General features: G+C 54.4%; 1 protein-coding gene across 3 annotated transcripts in view; it reads left to right on the top strand.

The window, feature by feature from the left end:
- Positions 1–24496, top strand: part of EPHB2 (EPH receptor B2) — a 182680-nt gene that overhangs the window by 136966 nt on the left and 21218 nt on the right. For all 3 annotated transcript variants that reach the window (XM_036093078.2, XM_036093077.2, XM_036093079.2), the window contains exons 4-6: positions 2616–2771; positions 3933–4268; positions 21279–21403. In XM_036093078.2, coding sequence (XP_035948971.2) covers positions 2616–2771; positions 3933–4268; positions 21279–21403 — 617 coding nt within the window. The remainder of the gene's footprint in view (positions 1–2615; positions 2772–3932; positions 4269–21278; positions 21404–24496) is intronic.

Here is a 24496-nt window from a genome sequence, read left to right as displayed (position 1 = left end):
GTGTGGTGGTTAGGGAAGCCTCTAGAGTCAGACCACCTGAGACCGAGCCGCTGTAAGCTCACGTCCTAGCAAATGACTCCCATCTCTGTGCCTTCACGCCTCCATCTGAAAATGGGAGTGATAACCTTCCCTCCATCACAGGGCTGGGTAAGGACTGGATGAGTTACTATGGACTAAGTCCTTAGGACAGTGCCAGGATTTTATACGAACTCAATAAATGTTGACTGTTTCATATTTACACTCTGAAGCCCTGGTTTCCCCATCTGTCCAGTGGAAGACTTAATAACCCCCAGAGCACTCATCATCCTCCTTGGAGTCACGAGAGCCTGGGTGGTTCTATCAGAGTCCTGACTCTGCTCTTGCCTATAGTTCCTTAAGGACTGGACTGGAGCTGGACTCGAGATCCCCGTGGGGCCTGGTCAGGGTGGCATCAGCCAGTGTCTTTGTTAAGTTGGCTGCCACCTACTGGAAGCCCCCTCCAAAAGGCAGGTAAACTAGGGCCCCAGGGGGAGGGTGCTGTTTTCTAGTGCCCCAGGGGGAATTGTCTGGGGCATATACACTGAGTGCTTGTTTTATCCAGCAAGCCCTGAGTTGTAACTACAATCTCTCCCCCGCCCCACGCCAGACACTGTCCATCGCATGGGGTCCTCATGGCCACTTTATGGGGTAGATGCTCTCATCCCAATGAGAAAACTTCAGCTCAGAGAGGTTGAACTCCTTGTCTGAGGTCACCCAGCAGATTGGTGTTTGAATCAGATACAGTTCAGTAATGCCAGGAACTGTTCTAGGCATTTTTGCCTAAATTTAACCACTGTAATCCTTGCAGCAATTGTAGGAGGTAGATACTCTTGTGCCCATTTTGCAGATAAGGAAATAGCTTCAGTGACTGGCCCGAGGTCACACTGCTGGCACAGGCAGATCAGGGATTTGCCAAGCAGCCTGCACACTAACCAGCATTCTTCACTGCCTTTCTGTTCACATGATCCCCAAAGCCCAAGCCCTTCCCACTTTAGCAGGCAGCTTCAAGATGTATGTATGGAGCATCTGCTGAGTGCCGGGTTCTGTGCTCGGCACAGGGGAAGGAGCCGTGAATCAGACGTAGCTCCCATCCCGAGGGAGCCAAGAGCGTGGCCAGGGGACCCCTTGATGAATAATTGTGGCAGGGGAGTAAAGGTTTCTGAACTCGAGTAATGTAAGCACCAGGGGCGGGGGGGGGGCCTCTGAGGCTGGAGCTCATTGAGGGGTTGAGGGGAGGGCAGTTTGCTAAGATTTGAACACGGAGGATAAGCTGGAAGGCTGGGGCTGGAAAAATGATTTAGGGAAATGGATGTTAGCCATTTGCACGTGAGGAGACGGACGCTCCGAGGGGTGGAGTGGCTTGCCGGAGGTGACAGAGCACACAGGCCTGGAATGTGATCCGGGTGAACCCCCCGGCCTGTACGTGGTTGAGCCGCCTTTCACCCCAACGAGGAACTTGCCCATTGCAAAGCTCTTCCCTGTCCACCTTCTCACTTACCCCTTACGTGATCTCCCCTCCACAGGCTCCACAGCAGAGCTGGGATGATGAATCCCAGTAAGCAGCAGAAGAAACCGAGGCCAGGAAAAGGGCAGGGCCTGGACCCCAGGCTTCCTGATGCCCAGCCCAGGGCTAGGGTAGGGTGGATTTGCACACAGGTCCACACAGGAGTGGTCCTTGCTTGTAGAACCTAAGCCCTGAGCTGCAGGGCCTGAACCCACATCCTGAGCATCCTCCCAGAGCAGGGAAGAAGGCCGAAGCCCCTGGGAGGTCCCAGGTTGCTGAATGCCCATCAAGTGCGAACACTTCCCTCCTCAGGCTGTCCCTGGTACTGCAGGCTCCCTTTGGTGAGCTACATTGATCCAGCACCTACTGCAGTAACAGCTACTATTCGTTGGGCACCTCTACTGTGCAAGGCCTCCTGCCATGTGCCTTACACACTGGACCAAATTCCCCCAGTGGCCTTCAGAAATGGGTCTTAGGATCATAATTTTACAAATAAGGAAACTGAGTCTCGGCCTGGTTAAGCCGCTTGTCTACGGCCTCACGGCTAGCACAAGGCCAAGCTGGGACTCAAACCCAGGTCTGTCTACTTCCAAAGACCGTGTTCTTTTCTGCTCTATAACATCGCATTTCTGTGTGGCCTGCACTGTGCTAGGAAGTCTCTGCTGTAACGTAATCATCACGATCCTCTGGAAGCCAGGAATCTAGTTACAAGAATCAGGGCTCAGCCAGCCATCAGTGAGCAAGACTGGACCCTGGCTCCTGCCCCAGACCTCTTCAGAGTCTTCAGAGTAAGTCAGGATTGACCCTAGAAGCAGTGCCACAGCCAACCTGGAAAAGGTGAAGAGGGATTGCGAGGGATCCCGCTGAACCCATAGACAGCTTCAGAGACAAGAAACCAGGTAGCCTAGAACCTTCTGGGCACAGATAGGACTGCCCTGTTGGAGCCTGGAGACCCCCAAGAGCCTTAGGAGACAGGGTTTCCCAACAGTTGCACTTCATGGCCCCTCCAAGAGACTACATGGTCTCCCCATGCCTTGTGGCCCCTGAGTCCTCATCTGGTTTTCCCAGCGACTCTCCTTGTCTTCTCTCCCAGGTTGCCCATCTGGAACCTTCAAGGCCAACCAAGGGGACGAGGCCTGCACGCACTGTCCCATCAACAGCCGGACCACCTCAGAAGGGGCGACCAACTGTGTCTGCCGCAACGGCTACTACAGAGCAGACCTGGACCCCCTCGACATGCCCTGCACAAGTACGCTCGGGGCCCCTGGAGGGCGATGCCCCACTGCGTCCCGAGTCCCCTTGCAGAAAGCTCGGAGCAAGGGGTGGGCGGCTGCCTGGCTCCAGCCAGCCTTTCTTGAGCGGGGAGCGGCCCATCACCTGGTGGGAGGGGAAATGAAAAACTGGTTGGAAAAGGACCATCCTGGGGTCTCTGCCCTGCCAATGCGCAGCGACCGTGGAGCTGACATCTGGCTCCGTACCTCCTCCTGCCAGTCACATGGAGGATAAAGTCAAGGTCTCGATTCACAAAGGGACGGTGAATGGGAGGCTTGGCAGAAGGAGAACCAACACAGGTGGTGTGTGTGACAGAAAAGCCTGCCCAGTGTTCTAACCTGGCAGCGGCCGCCTGAATCTCAGGCCAAGGTTCTCTAAGAAAGGAGTGACTAGGAGGGCAATCTCACCATCTCCTGTAGAGACAGGAATGGAATTCAGCTGCAAGCAACAGAGAGCTGACCCCAGTGGCTTAAACCGTAGGACTCTATTCTCTCACATAGCAGAACCCTGAAGATAGGCAGTCCTGGGATATTACGACAAATCCATGGAGTTCTCTGGGACCTGGCTCACTCTTTCTGGGCTGCCATCCTCAGTGTGTGGTTTCTATCCTTTGGGTCACTTCATAGTCCATAGTCCAGCATTGCTGCTGAAGCTCCAGCCATCACACACATTCTAGACAGAGGAAGAAGGAAAGGGACAAAGGGACATTTTACAGTGGTCTCCTTTTAAGAAAAAGTCCTGACCAACGACTTCTGCAGTATATCAATGGCCAGCCCTTCATCATAAGAGGCTAGGAAATTAGTCTCCTAGCTGGAGATCTTACCACCCTGAATAAAATTGGGTTCTGTTAGAAGGAAGAAGGGGAAAGAGATCCCGGGTGGGTATGATCCCCAACACACAAAGACCGGCCCTAGTAACAAACACCGAGGAGGTTGGAGTCCAAGGGGAAAGCGTTAAGCAGATGTGCAGCAAAACGAGAGTTATATTCTAGAAGCATCTCTCAGGGGGATGGAGGGCAGAAGGGATTTGAAGGAAGCCTTTGGGGGCCTGGGCTGGAGCCAGGGCAGCGGGCGGAGAGCCGTCTCTTAGGAATGTACCTCCGCAGCCCCCACTGACCGACACCTCTCCCCACCCTCAGCCATCCCCTCGGCGCCCCAGGCGGTGATCTCCAGCGTCAACGAGACCTCGCTCATGCTGGAGTGGACCCCGCCCCGCGATTCAGGGGGCCGCGAGGACCTGGTCTACAACATCATCTGCAAGAGCTGCGGCTCGGGCCGGGGCGCCTGCACCCGCTGCGGGGACAACGTGCAGTACGCGCCCCGGCAGCTGGGCCTGACCGAGCCGCGCATTTACGTCAGCGACCTGCTGGCCCACACGCAGTACACCTTCGAGATCCAGGCGGTGAACGGCGTCACCGACCAGAGCCCCTTCTCCCCTCAGTTCGCCTCCGTGAACATCACCACCAACCAGGCGGGTAAGCACTTGAGATGCCCGCTCCGGGGGAGCAGGGCCGTGAACCCGCACGGGAACCCTGCGGGCCCCGCTCCGAGCCTCCCTCCCCGCTGCGGAGCGGCTTGCGCTTCTCCAAGGCCGTCCTCCCCTGGGAGCGTACGCGTCACCTCTCCGTTGCCGTGGTGTTTATGATAATCGCTGTCGTTTGGTGAGCGTGTGCTGTTGAAGGTAAGCGTGCAGCTGCTCTAACAAAAAGGCCCGGTGTTCGGCGGCCTCTGTCATGGAAGAGCCCAGGGGTGAGCAGTCCAGGCTCATGGGTAGGTCGGATCCACTCGGAGATTCAGGGACCCGGGGTCTTCCGTTGGCGTTAGCAAGCCCCACGCTCCCCGCCTGTGTGCATGGTGGAAACTGAGGCACAGGTGTGTCTGTCTGCAGGAAGGCTGGGAGAGAGAGGACCCAGGGAAGCAGGAGTGGAACCCATCCCTTCTGGGCACGGGCCCCTGGAAAGAACCTGGTCACGTGGCCTCACCAAACCACAAAGGGGGCTGGGCGATGTGATCCTTTCCCAGTGGGGGGTGGGGAGACAGCCAGTAGATATCTAGCAGTTTCCACAGGCGCCTTCTAGGAGCCTTCAGCCCACCCCAGTCCAGCTCCAGCAAGCTTTTCTCCCTCAGTTCATCTTGCATAATCCTTTCTGGGACCCCCCCCCCCCCCCGCCCGTCGCCCTCCATCTTCTGCCCTGCTTCCTTCGTGGCAAAAAAGTTGCCAAACGTTGCAGTCTCACTACTATTGCCATTCCCTCCTCAGTCCACTCCTCCTAGGCTTCCGGCCCCTTCTCTCCACCGAGACCACTGTCCCCTGGGTCACCTATGACACTTCCCAGCCTCATCCCCCAACCAAGGACCACATGAGATTTTCAAGGACCTCATGGTACCTGTGGATTGAAAACTGTGTGTTTGGCCCTCAGTTATTCACTCGACAACCCTTGCCAAGCCTTTATTGAGAGCATGGTCTGGGCCCTGTCCAAGGAAGAGCCAAGGGAGGCCAGGCTCCGGGAGGGAAAGTGAGTGGGCTACCCACCTTATCTTTCGAATGTCAAGTGGGGCCCACACAGTAAGTGCTCAGGGGATCCAGAGATGGAGGTCTAGGAAGGCTTCCTGGAGGAGGCAGGATTTGGCCTGCAGTTTAAAGGACTAATAAAATGTTTAAGGGAGTGATAGAAATGTCTTTTGAGATCGAGGAAGGGCATGAACAAGAACATGGAAAAAGAGGGTCCAACCAGCTCCAGGTTGAGGGGTACTGTCTATACATGACCTCACTGCATACCCCTGGCCTCCTTGAATAGGAGGCATCCATGTCCCCATTTTACAGATGATGCTCAGAGAAGTTGAGTCACAAAGCAGGAAGGGTAAGGGACAGGAGTTAACTAAGTCTACCAGATTCCAGTGCTTGGGCACAATCCAGGGTATGTCCAAGGAACCTTGAGTGTGACTATGGGTCTGATGGTGCATGTGAGTGAGTGTATTTGTAAGAATGTGTGGGTGTGTCACTGTATGTGTTTGGGTGACCGTGTGTTTATGATTGGGATCCCATGTTCTGTGGCCATGTGGCTTCTTATTTATACATGCATTCATGAGCATGGGTGTGTCTGAATCCGAGGGGCTTGGAACGGGGTGTGTTTGAGCATGAATTTGTATGTCTGAATGTGGTCCTGTCTGTCCGTGTGTTTGTGTACGAGGAGTGTGGTTTTGTTCGTGAGTGTTTGTGGTATTGCTGTAGCCGAGAGGACATAGTTGTGAGCATGAGTCTGCTGTTCTTGCAGGGTCATAGGTGCATTTAAGCCCCGCTCAGAGTGGGGTCCAGAGGGAGTAGACTCAAGGCAGGCAATCCAAGAGAACCCTCAAAAGCCAACAGCTGTTGGCAAAGACACCTAACAGATTACAAAGCCTCAGCTGTGAGGCCCTGAGTTAGGGAAGCCCAGGCTCCCTACTACCCCCCACAGGCTCCAGGGGGTAGAGGGGTGGGGGGTCTTTCCCTGGCTCTAGGGACCTCCTCTACACCCATACAGGAGCCCTGAGGGTGGAACTATCTACTCAAGAAGCCTCAGCTTATTAGTAGCAAAGAGTAGAGTCTGGGCTGCTTGAAGTGGACCCTTCCTTTCTGGAGCTGGAAGTTCCCAGAGAACAAAGGTGGGATGGAGTGGAAGTGAGGGGCTTCCAGAAAGGAAGGTGTGGGGGTGGGGGGAAAAGGGGAGGCCCTCAGAATTGAAAGACAGAAGCAGTGAGAAACAAGCACTGGATTCAGACCCAAGTTTGAATCCCAGCTTTGCCATTCATTTGCTGTGTGACCTCAGTGTATCAGTCAGCTATTGCTACAATAATGCTGCATAACAAAACCACCCAAACCGTAGTAGTTTACAACAATAAATATTTATTTTCTCACTCGCTCATCTGGGGCAGCTAGGGTTTAGCTAATCTGCAGCAGGGCTCTCTGGGCTGGGCAGGACTCCAGAATGTGGGTTGGATTCAGTCTGTTCCATATGTCTCCCATTCCCCTTGGACCAGCCGCCACCCAGGCTTGTTTCTGTCATGGTGGATGCTGGGAGTGCAAGCATCCATGCCAAGCCATGGCACACAGATGCATGCCTCTCCTCCGCCTGTGGCACAGTCACCCACAGCAAATGAACCCTGCAGAGTGACTTGGCAAGGGGTGTGGGTACATAATCCTATTCCAAGAGGTGAAACTGAGAAAACCGATCCAACCCATCACACACATGGAAATCACTGCCTCCCTCATGGCCTCAATTTTTCCACCACATTGTGCATCAGAACAATACGAGAGCTTTTCCAGAACATAGGTTCCTGGACCCCACCCCAGACCTGTGGAATCAGAATTCCAGAAGTGGGTCCTGGGACTCTGCATGTTTTACGAGTGGCTCAAGAGTTTCTTACCATCTGGCAGATTTGGGAAACTCAGGTCTAAGCCCCTGTATGACCTCAAAGCCCTGAGGCTTTCTGGATCATAAATACCTTTCTCCTTCCTCTTTGTTTCAAGCCCCTTGACAAGCCGACTCTTTCTCAGATGGTCAGAGCCCAGCTGGGGACCATGCAGCCACACCACGCCCTCACCACCTTATCCCCCTTTGCCAGATGAGGAAACAGATCCAGAGAGGTGGAGCCATGACTAAGGCCTCTCTTGAGGCCAACTAGGATTTAAACCCAGAGCTATGGGACTACAAGTCTACACTGCAGAAGACACAGTTCCTGCCCTTGATGATCTATGCCCTGGTTGGGAAGATGAGACATGGACACAGCATCTACATACAAGATGGCATGAAAGAGGGCCCAAGGAGGTATCGGGGAGGGGAGAGAGATCACAAGCAGGAGAGAGCATTGCCTCCTAGGGAATGGGAAAAGGGCAAATCATGGAAGGCTTCCTGGAAGAAGAGGCATTTGAGCTTGGCTTTGCAGAATGGACATGCTTAGAAGAAGCAGAGATGGAATCGTGCAAGGAGAAGGTGTCCCAGGAGAGGGAAGTGCAGGAGGCAGGCTAGAGGGAGAGTTCTTTCTGTTCCTCCTGAGCACGAGGTGCCTCCACACATGGTCCCTCTGCCTGGATTGCTTTTCTCTTCACCCTTCTTTCAGACCTTAGCTCATTTTTATTGCCCTTCCTCACTTGATCACACACCCCCAGCACTGTGGCCCTCAAGCCTCCCTGGTTGAGATTTTAGCCTTAAGTCTTTGATCATGTCGTTCCTGTCTGTCTCCCCCGCCATCAGCGTGTGGTGGTACACAATGGGTCTGCTTTTCCTTACTTACCACGATTTTCCCGGCACCTGGCCAGGGGCGCACCACAGCGAATGCTCAGTGAACATTTGCAGAAGGGCTCAGAGAAGCGTGGAGTGAGGTGGGGTGTAGAGAAGTACGACAGGCTTGAAAGCAAGGCTGGGGACTTGATTTCCAGACAAATGCATTCAGTGGTCGGTTTTAATCAGACCCTAAAATTCAATATATAAATATCTAGCTCATTGCCTTAAAAGGAAAAAGTATTCCTTTTGGGCAAGTGGCTGGGCCTTGCTCACCCTTCCTTGGCATTCACCGGGGCCAGAGCTGTCTTCTGACTTCATAAAGCCATCGTGCCACCTCTGAACCACACTCCGCCATTCCAGAACACCTTTCTGCCCCGTATTCATGCGTCCTCTCGGGGGCCCCTGGAGAGAGGAGGCCAGGCTGGGCCGCACATCCCCACTTGACGGAAGAGGAAACCGACGTGGGGAGAGGTCAAGCACACACCCAGTGTCACTCAGCTGGGAAGAGGCAGCCCCAGGATTCAGGCTCCTGTCCAGAGTCTCTGGTCCTTGACACAAACAAACCAGACAACCTAGGGGATGGGAGGGAGGAGGGCGACCCTCAGGGCGGGCATCAGAAGAGAGCCTCTCTGAGGAGGTGGCATTTAAGCCGAGATCGAAATCACAAGGCAGAGACAGCCGTGCAGACCAGGGGGCGCATGCGGCATTTCAGTAACGGGGGGCTCGTCCTCAGGGCGCGTCCAGTCCTCTTGGCCGCCCTCCAGGGCTGCGCCGGACATGGTCTCACCCGGAGCAAGCTCCGTGCAGCCGCACCTCTGCCCAGTTCCAGCAGGGGTGGGGAGGGTCTGGGTTTGGGAATCTGGCAAACAAACCTGGCTTTGAATCAAGCCTGGCTGCTCACTGGCACGCAGCCTTAGACAAGTCACTTAGCCCACGTCTGAATGCATCTCCTCGTGAGCGTCACCACCCCTCCTCGCGGGACTGCTGGGAGGCTTTGAGCTCATGTCTCAAGGTGCCTCCCAGGCTGCCTGGTACATGCAGGCGGTCAGAAAGCGGAGATCGTTCTGTGACCCCCCTAATCATAATAATGGCTCCCATGGTTCGTTTACTCCGTGCCAGACACTATCCCGAGTCCTTGACGATACATCTTCACGACAACCCTAGGAGGTGGGTCCTATCATTATCCTGTCTCACGGGTAAGGAAATTACGACATCGAGGGGGAGGCGACTTGTCCCCAGTCACCAGGCCAGCGGTGGCAGACTGGGGCCCAGTGCTGGCGGGACTCAGGCCTTCTGCAGAGGCCGGGCGGGATGTGAGCAGGGGCCGGTGCACACCACAGCCCGGGTGGCAAAGGCGGTGTTTGGCATCACCAGAACTGAACAGGAGATTGACTAGTTAGGAAGTTCCCCTGTTGTCCCGTCCTAGTGAGTCGTGTGGGCAAAAAGGCGTCATCAGTGCTGGGCTCAGCCCTCATCCAGCACGGCCCTGTCTTCACTGTGTGACCAGGCTGCATGAGAGGCTTCGCTTCCCCCAGCCTCAGGGTCCGCGCCTGCAGAATGGGCATCGATCTATATCATTCCCGCTTTGCTGGATGGTGGCCAGATCAGCAATAATGTAGACAGAGCACCCAGCACAGAGTCCGTGGATGAGACATGGCAGCTAGGCTTCAAATGAAACCAGAAGGTGTCTTCGTTTCCTCTTGCTGCTGTAACAAAATGCCACAAACTTAGCAACTTAGAACGAGCCGCAGTTCCTGCCTCCCTGCTCTGTAGGGCAGAAGACTAGTCTGGATCTCACGGGCCCAAATCAAGCTGTTGGCAGGGCGGCGTTCCTCTCTGACGACTCTAAGGGAGGATCCGTTTCCTTGTTCATTCAGGTGTTGGCAGAACTCAGTGCCATGGGATGGTAGGAGTGAGGTGTCCCTGTCCTTGCCTACTGGCCGCTGCCCTTCACCTGAGGGGCCTTCTTTCCAGTCCTTGCACGTGGCTCCTGCATCTCAGAAGCTACAACGGGGTACAAGCCCTCTTCACGCGCTGGCCCTCTGGTTCTCTGACTCTCAGCTGCGAAAGCTTCTCCTCCTTTAAGGACTCAATAGATTACATTGGGTCTACCTGGATAATCCAGGATAATCTCCCCATCTCGAGGACCATGACCTTAATCACATCTGCAAAACCCTTTTGCTGTGTAAGGTACCATATTCACAGATTCTGGGATCAGGATGTGGACATCTTTGGGGGTCATCATTCTGCCTATTACAGAAGGTAACATAAGCCAAATTAAAGCACATCAGCATTGTCAGGGGCCCTGGAGTGCACACCTCGTTTTTTATAGAGAGGAAAACTGAGGCCCAGAGAGGTCCCTAAGTGGCTGTCCGAGATGACCCAGCAGATGGTGGTAGAGCCAGTCTCCAGCACCCCAGCCAGGCGTCACGGCCCCCGTCCAGGACTCCACTCCGCATGGCTTTCTCATGGAAAGACTTTCAACTTTCCAAAGCCCCTTCCGCCAGTGTGTTCTCCTCTGATCCTCCTGCCCTCCTGGGGGGCAGGCATACAGTGGCTCAGTCTCTAGAACTCGCATGAGCATGTATTCACCTACTTCTCTCCCTGGGGGCCAAGAGGATCAGAGGAAGATGGGCCGAGAGAGCCCCCGGTGAGACCCAGGCCTGGAGAAATGAAGGGAGAGGGAGAGGGCACTTTCCTCCCCAGGCTAAGCCCTCCGCACACATCGGCCTCTTTGATCCCCCCAAGCTTTCTGCAGGGAAGGCACTGCCGGCCTAGAGTATCAGTTAAGATTGAGTTTCGCTGCACAGAACAGGAAAAAAAAAATAACAGATAGCTGCTGCCACGGTAATGCTGTTGGACAATCAACCACAACACCAACAGCATAAAAGCAAGAAGCATTTTTCTAGCACACGGGGCTCCGGATCGGCCGGGCGGGTCCTGGTGGGGGTGCATTCATGGGTTTGCACTCTGGGTCACTCGGCAGATCTTTGGATATTTTCAGGGCTTTATTACACGTTTGGGGTTGGCTGCTGTCAGATGGTCAGGATGGTCCTGGTTGGGACCCCTAGGGCAACAACTCTGTTCTGCGTATCTCTTCTTCAGCAGGTCAGCCTGGGCGTGTTCTTGTGGCAATCACAGGGAACCAAGAGAGCCAGCAGATATATGCAAGGGCTTATCAAGCCTCTGCTTAGATCGTGTTTGCTAATATCCCATTGGCCAAAGCAAGTCGCATGGCTCAGCCCAAAGTTGGGGGACAGTTTGACACAAGTTATAGGGCAAAGAGTGAAGATATAAGGACGTGATTAATAACACAACCAGGGGCGCCTGGGTGGCTCAGTCGTTAAGCATCTGCCTTCGGCTCAGGTCATGATCCCAGGGTCCTGGGATCGAGCCCCACATCGGGCTACCTGCTCAGCGGGAAGCGTGCTTCTCCCTCTCCCTCTGCCCCTGCTTGTGTTCCCGCTCTTGCTGTCTCTCTCTCTCTCTCTCTCTCTGTCAAATAAATAAATAAAATCTTAAAAAAATAATAATAATACAACCAGTCTACCATAGTGGCTTAGACAAAATGGAAGTTTATTTTTCTTATATGTAAAGGATGTCAGAAGATGGGAGTTTGGGCAACTCCGTGGAATCATCAGGGATCCAAGCTTCCCAGCACACAGCTTCTTGTTCTTATGGGCCAGAATGGCTACGAGAGCTCCAGCTATCGCATCCATGTCCCAGGCAGCAGGATGAAAGAAGGAGAATGAGAAGTCCCTTCCCTTTAAGAGAGACTTCCTGGAAGTCCCACATATTACATTAGCTTTATATCTCATTGGCAATCCTATTGTCACATGGCCACTTGTAGCTACCAGAGAGTTTGGGGAAAATATAGTCTTTTTTGGGGCATAATGTGCCTAGCTAAGAACCAAGATTTTGTTAATTTGAAAAAGAAAGAATGGATATTTGGGCAGGCAGTAAGTCATGTCTGCCACATCCCATTTTGCAGGTGAGAAAACTGGGCTCAGAGAGGAAAGTAACTTGCCTGAGGTCACACAGTCTCCGGGGCATAAGAGAGCTGGGATCTGAACCCTGAATGAATGCTGCGTCTCCTCCCTTCCACCACCACCATTACCACCACTCAGCTACTCACAGTGCTGCTTACGGGTCTGAGCAGCCCAGGGGCGCCTGGCTGGCTCAGTCAGAGAGCGTGCAACTCTTGATCGCGGGGTCATGAGTTCGAGCCCCACATTGGACGTAGAGATTACCTAAGATAAATAAGTAAAATTTTAAAAAAATAAAAAGATTCAGAAGATTCTGAGCGGCCCAGACAGCTCCATATGACAGACGTCCCCTGGCCCCTGACTCTGGACCTAAGCCTGTGCTAAGCAAGTGACATGCAGGTTTTCATTTAACCTCCCAACATCCATGCCCTGTCCCCATTCTGTAGAGGAGAACCGGAGGCACCAAAGGGCGAGATATGCTGCCTGGGCTACCTGATTTGAAGCTCAGGCTCTTACCACCTTGCTAGTCCAGGTGCTGGGGTAGGACTGGGTCCCATCCAGCAGCCACAGGTAAGATCAAGGCTGTCCAGCATCCCATGGGCAGGTGGGCCATTGGATGTATCCATGGTACAGAGCCCAGGGCCTGGCCTTAGCCTGCTCTGATCATGCACATGGCTCAGGCCAAGAAATCAGGGAGAACAAACCAACCCAGGCTGTAGAGTCAGGCAGGTCTGTGTCTCGATCCCACCTGTGAGCTGAGGTACCTTAGACAGGAGACTTGACCTGACTCTCGTTTTCCTCATCTGTGAAACAGACGTGATTAACCTCACTGCATCTGATTGTGTAGCACCCAGAAGGTGCTGTTAAATCTAAGCTGAATCAAGGGAAGAATGAATGAGCAGATGAACAGCCACCGCAGACAGGAGCTTTTCTTGGGTTCAAGGAAAAAGACAGTATCTCCTAGACCCAGTTTTTGTTGTTTTGGGGTTTTTCCAAAAAAAAAAAAAATATGTTCCACAAATTGCTACTTCCAAAAGACATTAATAACTATTACATGAAAAAGGGGTTCTGAAGCCAAAGGAGACCTCGACTGCCAGGTTAACTGGGTCTCTCCCCTGCAGGACTTCTCAGAGCCTTGAACAAAGGCAAATACAATGTGGGTCTCATAAGCAGGGGTCTAGAACTCTGTGTTTCTGTACCTTTCTTGGCCACAGAACTCCTTTTTTTCATAGCAAAGTGCCACCTTGACACCAGTTCTCAGCTTTTCCTTGTTCTACCCACAGCGCAAATGTTTGGTCCAATCAGAAAGAAATGAGGCCCATTTTCTGGAAGCGTTTTATTTGTGGAAATTCTGTTGTGACAGTTATGATCAGGTCACCCAGAATTGCAGCTGGATCATCAGGAGTTTAATGTATTGCCACAGTTAAAAGAGCGACCCCGCTATCAACCAGAAACTCCAGGAGTCCCGGAGAATGCAAGCGCAATTGCGATGCCCTGTTGTGGTATTTTAGGCCAGCTGGTCGGCGGGAGGCTCCAGGCCACTGCAGCAGGTCACATCACAAGTGGGCTCTGGGTCTGAGGCAGAGCGAATGGTTAGTGCCCATCATGGAAGCTGCATTGCCTTCCCCTGGCTCCCAGCCCCCAAGGTCAGTGACTCAGCCAGGTTCCTGAAGGTGCTAAAAAAGGGGAGAGCCTTACCCTTCCTTCTCTCCTTCCTTCCTCCAATAATATGGATAAGTGCTTACTCTGAGCCACACACTGTCACACCATCCCAGGCACTAGGGATAAGGGATTGAACAAGAGAGACAAGGTCCCTGTTAACACTGCAAAGCAAAGAAAGCCGCTGTGGGGTGGCAGGGGACGGGAGCGGGTGGGTGGTCAGGGAGGGCTCCCTGAGGGCCATGGAGATCCGGGGCAAGGGGCGTCCAGGCAGAAACACCGTGGGGCCAAAGCCCTGAGCAAAGGATGACCTTGGTGTGATAGGGAACAGAAAGGTGGCCAGTGTGGACGGCACTTGGGAGTGGAGGAGCACGTGCATGGAGGTGGTGGGTGCCAGGCAGGTGCGCCCGGAGGCCACGTGGAGCATCTGTGTGTTATTTGGGGGGCAGTGGGAAGTCACGGCGTGCTGTCGACAGCAGTGAAGATGTCACAGAGGTAGCGGGATCTGAGACTGGGGCTTGGGGTGGGGGTCTCACACTGCCAATGCCCAGCGACTTCTCCCTACTCCTCTAAGCTCCTGGGGTCTTCTGACCGGTGAAAGGGTAAAGGCCAAGTACTCTCGGGGGTCTCCTTCCTGCCTCGGAGCTCGGGGCTGTGGAGACGAAGCTGAACAAAGCCCAAACCCACACCCTCTGGTCTCGGGCCTCCTGTCTTCCTGCCCGTCAAAGGCTCCTAGTCCCAGAAGGCCCTGAGAGACCTCCTCATTCAACCCCTTCATGCCCAGAGGGGGAAACGGAGGCACATGCGGAAGGCTACTTCCCCAAGTCTCAGCTAATGAAGGGACTGGATGCTCCCCCAGGGCTCGCTGGGGGCAGCAGGGCCCCTGACCACCTGCTCCAGCCAAGCAGGCCCTGCCTGGCCGGCCTCCCCCTTCCCCTCTCAGCCACAAGCCTCTTTTGTGCTTGCTCCCTGGGGCTCCATCTCCTTGCAGGGGTCACAGGGCACCACTGACCCCAGCCCCCTGCCAGCGTGCCTGGCTGGTAATTGAAAATACCAGAATTCCCTGAAGACCAACTTACAGGGAAACCTGATACCCCAGGGTGGGCGGTGGACGGCAGGAGGGATGGGAGAATATCCAGCTGTTCCCTTTTCTCAATCCCCCCGGATTCCAGGAGAAAGGCCAGCCCTGCTTGGCCCCCACTGGCCCGCCTTGATCATCTTCCCAGCAAATGCCGCCTCCTTGCCACGCCCAGGGTGACGGGGCTTATGGGATCAGAGCCCGGGTGAGCTGTCTGTAACCCAAGCCTGCCAGCTAAGCCCACCAAGCCCAGACCCCCATGGCTGTGTGGGACCTGCCCCACCAACAGCTGAGCTCCCAGAGCCGAGGCGGGCTGGGTGGTGGTGGGCGAGGTGAGTCAGCGGGAGCCGGGCGGAGTGCGCTTGGCAGCAACAGGACGGGAACCAGACCAGGGTGTCCTCAGAGGCCCTCTGATGACCACTGGTTTCCAGACCTCCCTGCTCAGCCCGTATCAGCCACAGTCAACGAAGGGAAGGATGCGTTGGATTGAAATGGGCCAGGGTTCAAATCCCAGCTCTGCTGCCTGCTAACTGTGTGACTCTGGGCAAGTTACTTCATAACGTCAGTGCCTCCATTTCCTCATCTATAAAATGGGTATAATAATAATACCCGCCTCATAGGGTCCATATGAGTGTCAAAGGAGTTCACTACTTAAAGCATCTGGAAAAGCGCCTGGCACAGAGTGAACAAGGAGGTGTTAGGGGTTGGCCTTCCTTTTGTGTTTCCACTGGGCACCGTGGGAGCATACTGGTGTTGTGAAGATGACAAGCTTTTTATTTGAGGAGCAGGTTGTCCACTGCAGTCCTTCTGTGGCTCCCCAGTGCCTTCAGGAGAGGACAGGCTCCTGGGCAGCCTCAGCCCTGCACCTCCCCAACGACTTCTTGTACCCCTGCTTCAAGACACTCCAGACCTGCAGGTTCCAGAAGTTTAGCCTGGGCAGATGAGAGGGCCAGTCTCTGCAGGAGCCGGGCTGTGAGAAGTGGTGTTGTGGGTGGAAAATATACTCAATCAAGATTCAGCTAGTCTAGGCTCTTATGCCAGCCCCTAGCTGCTGTGTGACCTTAGACAAGTTCCCTTCCTTCTCTGGTCCTGAATCCACTGCTCCTCAAAGTGTGGTCCACATACCAGCAACATCGGCATCACCCGGGGGCTTGTTAGAACTGCAGATCCTCAGGCCCTACCCCAGACCTGTTGAATCAGAATCTTGGGGAGAGGGGTGGAGTGCCCAGTAAAGTGAGTTTTAACAAAGTCTCCTGGTTATCTCCTTATGCCCCCTCAAGTTTGAAAAGTGCACTAATCTTTAAGGACGAATTCTGCCACTTCACTGTTGGGAGGTGAAATCACGGGGAGAGAAGTTAAGGGAAGGACATTGCCTCTTCTTAGGCCTGGATCACCTTGGCTGAGTCCTGACCCGGGGGCTTGGACCCAGGAGCTCCAGCCTGGAGGTGGCAATCATTGTGTGAAAAAATATGCTTTTTCCCGTTAGACCCCGAGCCCCTGGAAGGCAGGGACCTGAGAGGTTCCTCTCTTGAGCCCCAGAACCCAGCATCATGCTGGCCCCATAGCCACTCTGTGAATTGAAATATTTTTCCAGCTTTATTGAGATATTATTGATGAATAACATGAAACTTTAAGGTATACAATGTGATGTCTTGATTCATGTGTATATTTTGCTAAATGATTACCACAGTAAGGTTAGTTCACACCTCCAACCTCTCACATAGTTACTATTTTTGCGTGTGTGGTTATAACATTTAAGATCTACTCTCTTAACAACTTACAATTATACAATATGGTATTGTTTCTTTTTCTTTTTTTTTTTTAAAGATTTTATTTATTTATTTGAGAGAGAATGAGAGAGAGAGAGCACATGGGAGGGGGGAGGGTCAGAGGGAGAAGCAGACTCCCCGCTGAGCAGGGAGCCCGATGCAGGACTTGATCCTGGGACTCCAGGATCATGACCTGAGCCGAAGGCAGTCGCTTAACCAACTGAGCCACCCAGGCGCCCCTATGGTATTGTTTCTTATAGTCACCATGCTGTCCATTAGCTCCCAGAACTGATTCTTCTTACAGCTGGAAGTTTGTGCTCTTAGACCAGCATCTCCTTTCCCCCAGCCCACAGCCCCTGGCACCATTCTATACTCTTGAAATGTTCCTCTTTTTAAAAGAAGATTTATTTATTTATTTGAGAGAGAGAGAGAGAGAGAGAGCAAGAGTGGGGGGAGGGGCAGAGGGAGAGAGAATCTCAAGCAGACTCCCCGCTGAGCAGGGAGCTGGATGCAGGCTCGATCCCACAACCCTGAGATCATGACCTGAGCTGAAACCAAGAGTCGAACCCTCAACTGACAGCCACACAGGTGCCCCCCCCGCCCCTGCCTCTTAAAGTGTTCTTTAATTTTTTTTTAAAGTAAATTCTACGCCTAATGTGGGACTCAAACTCACGACCCCGAGATCAAGAGTCACGTGCCCCATGCACTGAGCCAGCCAGGCGGCCCTTGACGTGTGTTTAACAAGCTGTCCCTCCTGATGGTGCCAGGCACCGTGGTGAAGCCTTTACATGCATTTCTCCGTTCGTGCTCATGACATCCTTGCCAGGGAAGGGTCCGCAGTGGATGGGCCGGGGGAGGAAGGGAGGCTCAGAGAGGTTGAGAGAACTTGCTGAAGGCCACAGCACCAGGGAGAGGGGAGCAGATTTCCTTGCAAGTCTGATTCCACCCTCTGGCTCCCGACCACTGCACCGGACTGCCTCTCTGGGGCCAGGTTGAAATCTTCTCAACCGAGGGTTCAGTTGCCTGCAGAAAGCCCCACCTGACTGAGGTCACATCCCTGTGGCTTGATGGCAGTACGGGTCACCCATGCTTGTGGGTGCAGTGTGTGTCCGAGGCTCACGGGTACGACAGACGCGCAGTGATGGCGCACTCTGCCCGTGGACGCAGACCACAGCAGGCGGGAGAGGAGGGTGGACGGCCTGGCCCCACAGAGGAGCCAGGGCCTCCGGCAGCCCTGAAGAACAGAGTGCTCAATTCCAGAGGGAGAGACGGGTCTGGGCTGGAGATGGGATCAGAGAATGAGGGGACAGTGGCAGGGAGCATGGCTGGGGCGGGTTGACCTGGCTCCAGGCCCAGCTCGGCGCCACCATGCTTCTCTGAGCCTCAGTCTCCTCCTCTGCAAATTGTGGATATTAACTCCCATCCCGCATTGTTGTTGAGAGGACCCAATGAGGTGACATGGGTCAGCTGCTCAGTGCACGGTGGCAAGAACCCAGTGACACGGGTGAACACTCCCGGCACTGACCACCTGCCAGATGCCACACTGAGCAGTGGACACGAGTTCACACATCTGCTCCCCGCAACAGCCCTCGGGGGACGTTACCCTCAGGCGCATTTTACAGATGAGGAAACTGAGTCACGGAGCACTCTGACCGCCCCTCCACTGGGCTCTAGCAGTTAACCTCACTAATCTCCGGGGAGCATTTCCCTGGAGCCGGGCACTGTGCCAGTGAAGAGCCTGAGCTGCCGGGTTCAAGTCTGGCCCAGCCCTGCATTGCTGCATGACCGTTGAGCAGGTTACTGAACAGCTCCAAGCCTCAGTTTCCCCATCTATAAACTGGGGATGTTAGTAGCCCCCAGCTAATGGGGCAATTGTGAGAATTCTGTTACACCTATGTTGATAGGTGTAAAGAGCCTAGAAAAGTGCTGGGCTCAGAGTAAGGGCTCAGTCAGTGTTAGGTTCGTGGCTTTATCATTGTTACTATGATACATGTATGCACAGCCCTGAAAGTCCTTCAAGTGACTTCCTGGAGCCCGAGAAACGTCACCTCGCGTCCCCAGGCATCTGGTGAGAATGTATTGCTTTGTTCTGCCACTTACTCTGCATAGCCTCAGGCAAGACACTTTACTCCATACTCGGCTTCCCCATCTGCAAAATGGGCTCAAGGAGGTCTGCTTTCGAGGCTGTGGTGGGGATTAAATGGGTTAATGCATGTCCAAAGCATAGCACGGTGCCCAGCATGTAGTAGGTGCTCAATAAACAATGGTTAGCGGGGCCCCTTCGCTCACGTTGGGGTCTCTTGATTCTCTGGGAGGCAGTAAGGAAGACAGAGTCCCCCTGTTTGACTGAGGAGAGAACTGCGGGGAGCGGGGCCTGGTCTTCCCGAGAGGCAGGGCCAGGAGCCAAGCTAAGAGCCAGGCAGCACACTCTCAGGTGCAGAAGAAACAGAGGCTTGTCAGGGACACCGGGACCAAGGTCCACTCCTTCTTGCTGGTGCTGCCACCCTGTCTCGGGTGTCTTGGGCCAATTTCCCACTGGTACTAGGGGTGCTAGAGGGAAGCCGAACCTGCTCAGGCTCATGCTGGCCTCTGGGCTGATCCAACTCCAGGCCGAGGGCTGCCGAAGAAGGACAGGCAGGGAGCATTCGAGCTGCAAGACCTCAGGGATCTTGCAGCCTGCCCTTGGTGCAGAGGACAAAGCCAGGTCCAGAGATGGGGGACAGCTTGCCCAAGGTCACACAGTCAGTAAGCAGCAAGCCAGGGAGCAGAGCCTGGGTCTTCTAAGCAACAGAGTGTTCCCTCCACCCTGAGGCTGAAGCGACAGAAACAGAGCAGGGAACAGGTGAGTCATTGCCAGGCTTCAAGTCCCGATGAGCTCCTACCAACCCCTGCTCCATGCTCACATCCATACAAAGCACCTGGGAAGTAAGATTTGGATGAGGAGGAAAAGGGTCCGTCTCAACCCTCAGACACCCCTGTGTGGGCCGAGACAGGGCATCTGCTTGTCACAGTCTTGCCCAGGAGCCAAGAGAGACTGCAGGAGTTGCTCCCTTCACCCTGGTGAGTCCTCAGCCGCTCCTGAGACCATGAAAACCTCGGGCCCAGAGAGGCGGGGAGGCTTACTCCAGTCACACCGTGGGGAGGGACCGCGTCAGGAGTTACCCCGGCCCCCTCCAACTCATGGGACAAGCCCTGCCCGGCAGACCTGGGTTCAAATCCCAGCTCCCCTACTGAGGATGTGGGGGCTGTGTGATCTCAGGAGGCCCCTTGCCCCTCTGAGCTTTAGGGTCTTCACTTGTCAGTGGGGTCGATGCTGCACCCTCACCGACGGTCAGCTCAGGAAACAGATGCAAAGGGCCCCAGGCTGTGGGTGATGCATAGTAGGTGCTTTGCATAGGTTCATTCCACTTGAAAAGGAGGCCAGAAACATAGGCCCGGGTGAAATATGAAATAAGGAATCCAGAAAAAGGCTGTGTGTCATGAACTCACCGTGCAATCTTGGGCAGCTCACATCCCCTCCCTGGACCTCAGCTTCCACATCAGTAAAATGAAGGGACGGGACTAAATTATGTCTAAGAGTCCTCCTAGCACTAAACAGGCCGCCCTGACTTCCTGTCCCCTTCCTTTAACTAGCAGCACTAGGGGGAGGGAGGGAGGGATTTTGTTGAGGTAGAATTCCTATCCGATTAACCATTTTCATGTGTACGATTCAGTGGCATTTAGTGCATTCACAGTGCTATACGACCACCACCTCTCTCTAAGCCCAGAACATTCTCCGTTCCTCCCTACCCTCAGCCCTGGCAACCACCAACAGCTTGCTGTCTGTGGGTTTACCTATTCTGAATATTTCATACAAATGGACTCCTAAAATATATGACCTCTGTGTCTGTCTTTCACTTTGCATGTTTTTGAAGTTCATCTACATTGTAGCACCTGTCAGAACTTGATTTACTTTTATGGCTAAATAAGATTCTATGGTATGTGTACACCATAATTTGTGTACCCATTCATCCGTTGATGAACACCTTGGTTGTTCCCTTTTGGCTATTGTGAATAGAGCTGCTATGAACATTCATGTACAAGTATTTGTTTGAGTACCTGTTTTCAGTCGTTGGGGATATAAAATTAGGAGTGCAAATGCTGGGTCATGTGGTAATTCTATGTTTAACTCTTGAAGGAACTGCCAGACTGTTTTCCATAGGAGCTATGGATTTATTTTTATAAATTTATTTTTGGCAGTCATTTTTATTCAGTGCTAGCTCCCTGGTGCATAGTAGGCATTTGGTGCACATTTGTGGAAGGAACAGGGGCGTCTCCGACCCTCTCTGCTCCCCTCTGCCACAGTCCCATCATCATGTCTTGGGTCTGTAAGTTCCCGAGTCCAGTAGGCTGTAAGCTCCAAGAGAGAATGAACACCTTTCATCCAGCTGCTTTGGGCCAGGCCAGAGAAGGGCCCAGTGCATCTATCTCTCACTTGGTGTGGCTTGAGCTCCCCGGGGACGGCCAGCATTGTCTGTGTCTGAAATCTGCAGGTACTTCATGAAAGCAGCACCCACGGTCCTCCACAAGTCCCTCTGCCCCCCGTCAGCCCCCTAGGCAGGCTGTGTGGCCTCAGCCAGATGCCTGCCCCTCTCTGATCCTCCACTCTGTCTGTCTGGGTACCTCTAAAGTGGGGCCAGAGGCTGCACCCTCTCCTGCTGCCCCAACCCCTGACCTCTGACCTCTCTTCCAGCTCCCTCGGCCGTGTCCATCATGCACCAGGTGAGCCGCACCGTGGACAGCATCACCCTGTCGTGGTCCCAGCCTGACCAGCCCAACGGTGTCATCCTGGACTATGAGCTGCAGTACTATGAGAAGGTACCTGTGCTCCTGGGCGCACTCCCCACCCCCACCTCCCTGGGGCCTGGGGTTCTACCATCCCGCGAGACTGGACCCCCTGGTGCCTCAGAGAGAGCACTGGCCTCCGAGTCAGGCTGCCGGGCTCAATTCTGACTCTGGTCCTCCCCAGCTGTGGGACCTCAGGCAGGTGTCTTGACCTCTCTGAGTCGTGCTTTTCTGGGCTGGGGCACCGGGCCAGCAATCTCAGTAAAAGGCAGTGGTCATGGCCCTTTCCTCACCGAGACCCTTCCTCTTGACTTCAGTGGGCCTGAGGTTCTGAAGAACTGGTTTCCCGAAAATCGTCACCCATTCTGAAGCCAAGATTTAAAACTGCTCAAGACAGCTTCTCTCCAGGGTGAGAGTAGACCTCCCTCCCCGTGTTGTTCTGATTCCAGCTAAAACATTTGTTTTCATTTGCCTGGATGCCATTTGTACGGGGAGAGAGCAATTTCTCTTTGAGCTTTTAAAATCAGACCCTTGTTACCCCCTCAGGGCCCTCTAGGACCCGGGGACCCGGGGTTGGAAGCCCCTGGTGTTGTAGAGGGGCACTGGACTAGGAGTGAGAAGCTGTAGGTTCGGATCCCAGCTCCATCCAGAACCGGCCGTGTGACCTTGGGCAGGCATCTTCCCTCTCTGAGCCTGTTTCCTCCTGTGTCGAGTCCTAAGGAGATTGGCTGTCTTGACTGGGGGCTGCACAGGGACAGGGACGGTGCCCAGCACGGCTCCCGGCCCTAGCGGAGTGTGCTTTCCCTTCCTCCCGTCTGCCCTGCCTGCTGCATGGTGGGCATGAGCTACACCTGTGAGTCCAGGTGAGGTCCATACATTTGAACGTGGGGCCTGCTCGGTGTAGGGGCCGGGGATAGATAGAGCTGCTCGACAGCAGAGGTCCAGGAAACTCTCTTTCAGACTGGAGACTTTTCTTCCCTGCGTCCTGAGGCACCAAACAGCCACAGAGGCTGCAAGGGCCCCTGGGAAAAGTGTCATGGGGATCGCATTCAGACTAAGGTGTGAATGACTATAGGGAGTGCTTTGGTTGAGGGTTGGGAACTGGAAATGGATAAGAAGGCTCTCCCCCACGGCTGAGAGGAAGAGAGATGGAAGCAGTTCCAGCCACCCTGGCTGGAGCCCTGCCTCCTGAGGCCCAGCCCCACCCTTCCACGCTGTTAACTGCCGGCTCAGCCCAACTCCTGTGGTCTCAGGGGGCTGCAAACTCCTGTGCAGCCTCACCCAGCTGGTTTATGATTGCTGGTGTCCTTGCTCGTCCCCCGCTCTAGGCAGCACATTCCGAGAGGCCAGGGACCACATCTGTCCCATTCACTGTCTTCCCCCCAGCACCCTGGGCCCGGCACCAAAGAGACGCTTGATAATATTGGTTGAAGGAATAATTGAATGGATCCCTTCCCAGGGCCTGTTCCTCCAGGGAGGAGACCTTGCCTTAACGTCTGCCGTTTCCCCAGCCTGGCGCACAGTAGGTGCTCAGGAGGTGCTGCTGGACGTCCTGAGCTGAGGAGGATGTGAGGGAAGCAGGGCCTGGAAGGAGCCAGGCATCCTGTAGCCTGAGCCAGACCAGCTGTTCCCAGGCCCAGGAAGCCCCGGGCCCTGCAGGAACCAGCGCTTCCACCCCCTCTGGCGGGGACAGCTTAGCAACTCAGAATTCAAAAACGAAAAAAACTAATTAAGAAGCTTTATGATTAAACGAAACCGAAAGTGTTTGTCCCCGAAGACTAGAGCGGAAATGAGGAATCCCGGTGCGGGTCCTGCCTCCGACCCATTTCCTACCGAGACGGGAGGGGCTGGGGAGGCTGCTGGAGACGCGAACCAGGAGGCCGCTCTGCCCTACTTTCTGCTGCCCCCCGGCAACCCCAGGCCTCCGACGCCGTGGCAGGACCAGCAGGCCACCAGCTGCAGCAGCCACGGCCACCACCTGCTCACATGTCATGAGCGCACACCGCCTCGAACGTGTCGCTCCTCCTCACAGCAGTGCCATTCACCCCACTGGGATGGGAGGGGAAACTGAGGCAGGGAGAAGTTGTGCGACTTGTCCAAGAGCACCCAGCTACTAAGTGGGGGAGCACGGATTTGGGCCTATGCCCTCGCTCTTCACCTGGCTCTCCTGCCTTCTGGTTTTCTCTCAGGGATGCTTCTGGGATGACCGTTTAAAGGTGGACAGGACCAGGCTCTGAAGGAGGAGCTTAAGTACAAATGGCGAGAGAGGGACAGGACTAGGGTGGTGCGACCGTGGTGAGACATGGCCCTACTCGGTCAGCCCCTCCTCCCAGGGCCCGGGGTGCAGTGAGAGGCAGCTTGGCATCTGCCAGTGGGAGATGGACACCAGTTCATTCAGTATTCACTGTCACCAACTTTGGGCTGGGCCCTGGGCTCGGTACTGGGAATCCTGTGATTAGCCAGACATGCCCAGAGGCCTCAGGGCCTTCACAGTCCAGGGGAAGTGACAGATCCAGACATAAATAGCCATGAGACCAGTTGTGACACAGTCACAGAAGGGCCAGCAAAGGTCCTTAGGGGCACCAAGGAGGGACCCATGATCTGGGTATAAGTGAGGGGAAATCTTCATTCCAGGGACATTTGAGCTGAGCCTTGAAAGATGCTAGGAGTTCACCAGAGAGACAAGGGTTGAGGGCAGTCATTCCAGACAGCAAGAGCAGCACATGCAAAGGCCCTGGGGCAGGAGAAGGCAAGTGTGGAGGAGCAATATGAACAAGAGCGAGATTAGTAGGGAAGGAGTTGGAGAGGGAGACAGGGCTGGGTTGTGGTGGGCCTTCCGCGCCTTTGGAGTCTGGATTCAATTTAAAGTACTACGGGAAGCCGTTGGAAGGTTCTGGAATGACGTGATCTGACTCAGATTATGTTAAAGATCCCTGTAGCTTACTGTGTGGAGAAAAGACTGGAAGGGGGTCCTGGGGACACAGACCCTTTAGAGGGCTCTCACGGGACACCAAGTGAGAAATGATGGTGGCGTGGCGTAGGGGCTGGCTGCAGAGATGGTGAGAAGCCCACAGATTCAGACGGTGTTTTGAAACTCAGGGGACCAGGGAAGTGTGAAGGACAGCT

This window comes from Halichoerus grypus, chromosome 5, assembly GCF_964656455.1.
Source record: "Halichoerus grypus chromosome 5, mHalGry1.hap1.1, whole genome shotgun sequence".
In the NCBI taxonomy this organism is placed as follows: Eukaryota; Metazoa; Chordata; class Mammalia; order Carnivora; family Phocidae; genus Halichoerus; species Halichoerus grypus.
This window is presented reverse-complemented; position numbering and strand designations above follow the sequence as displayed.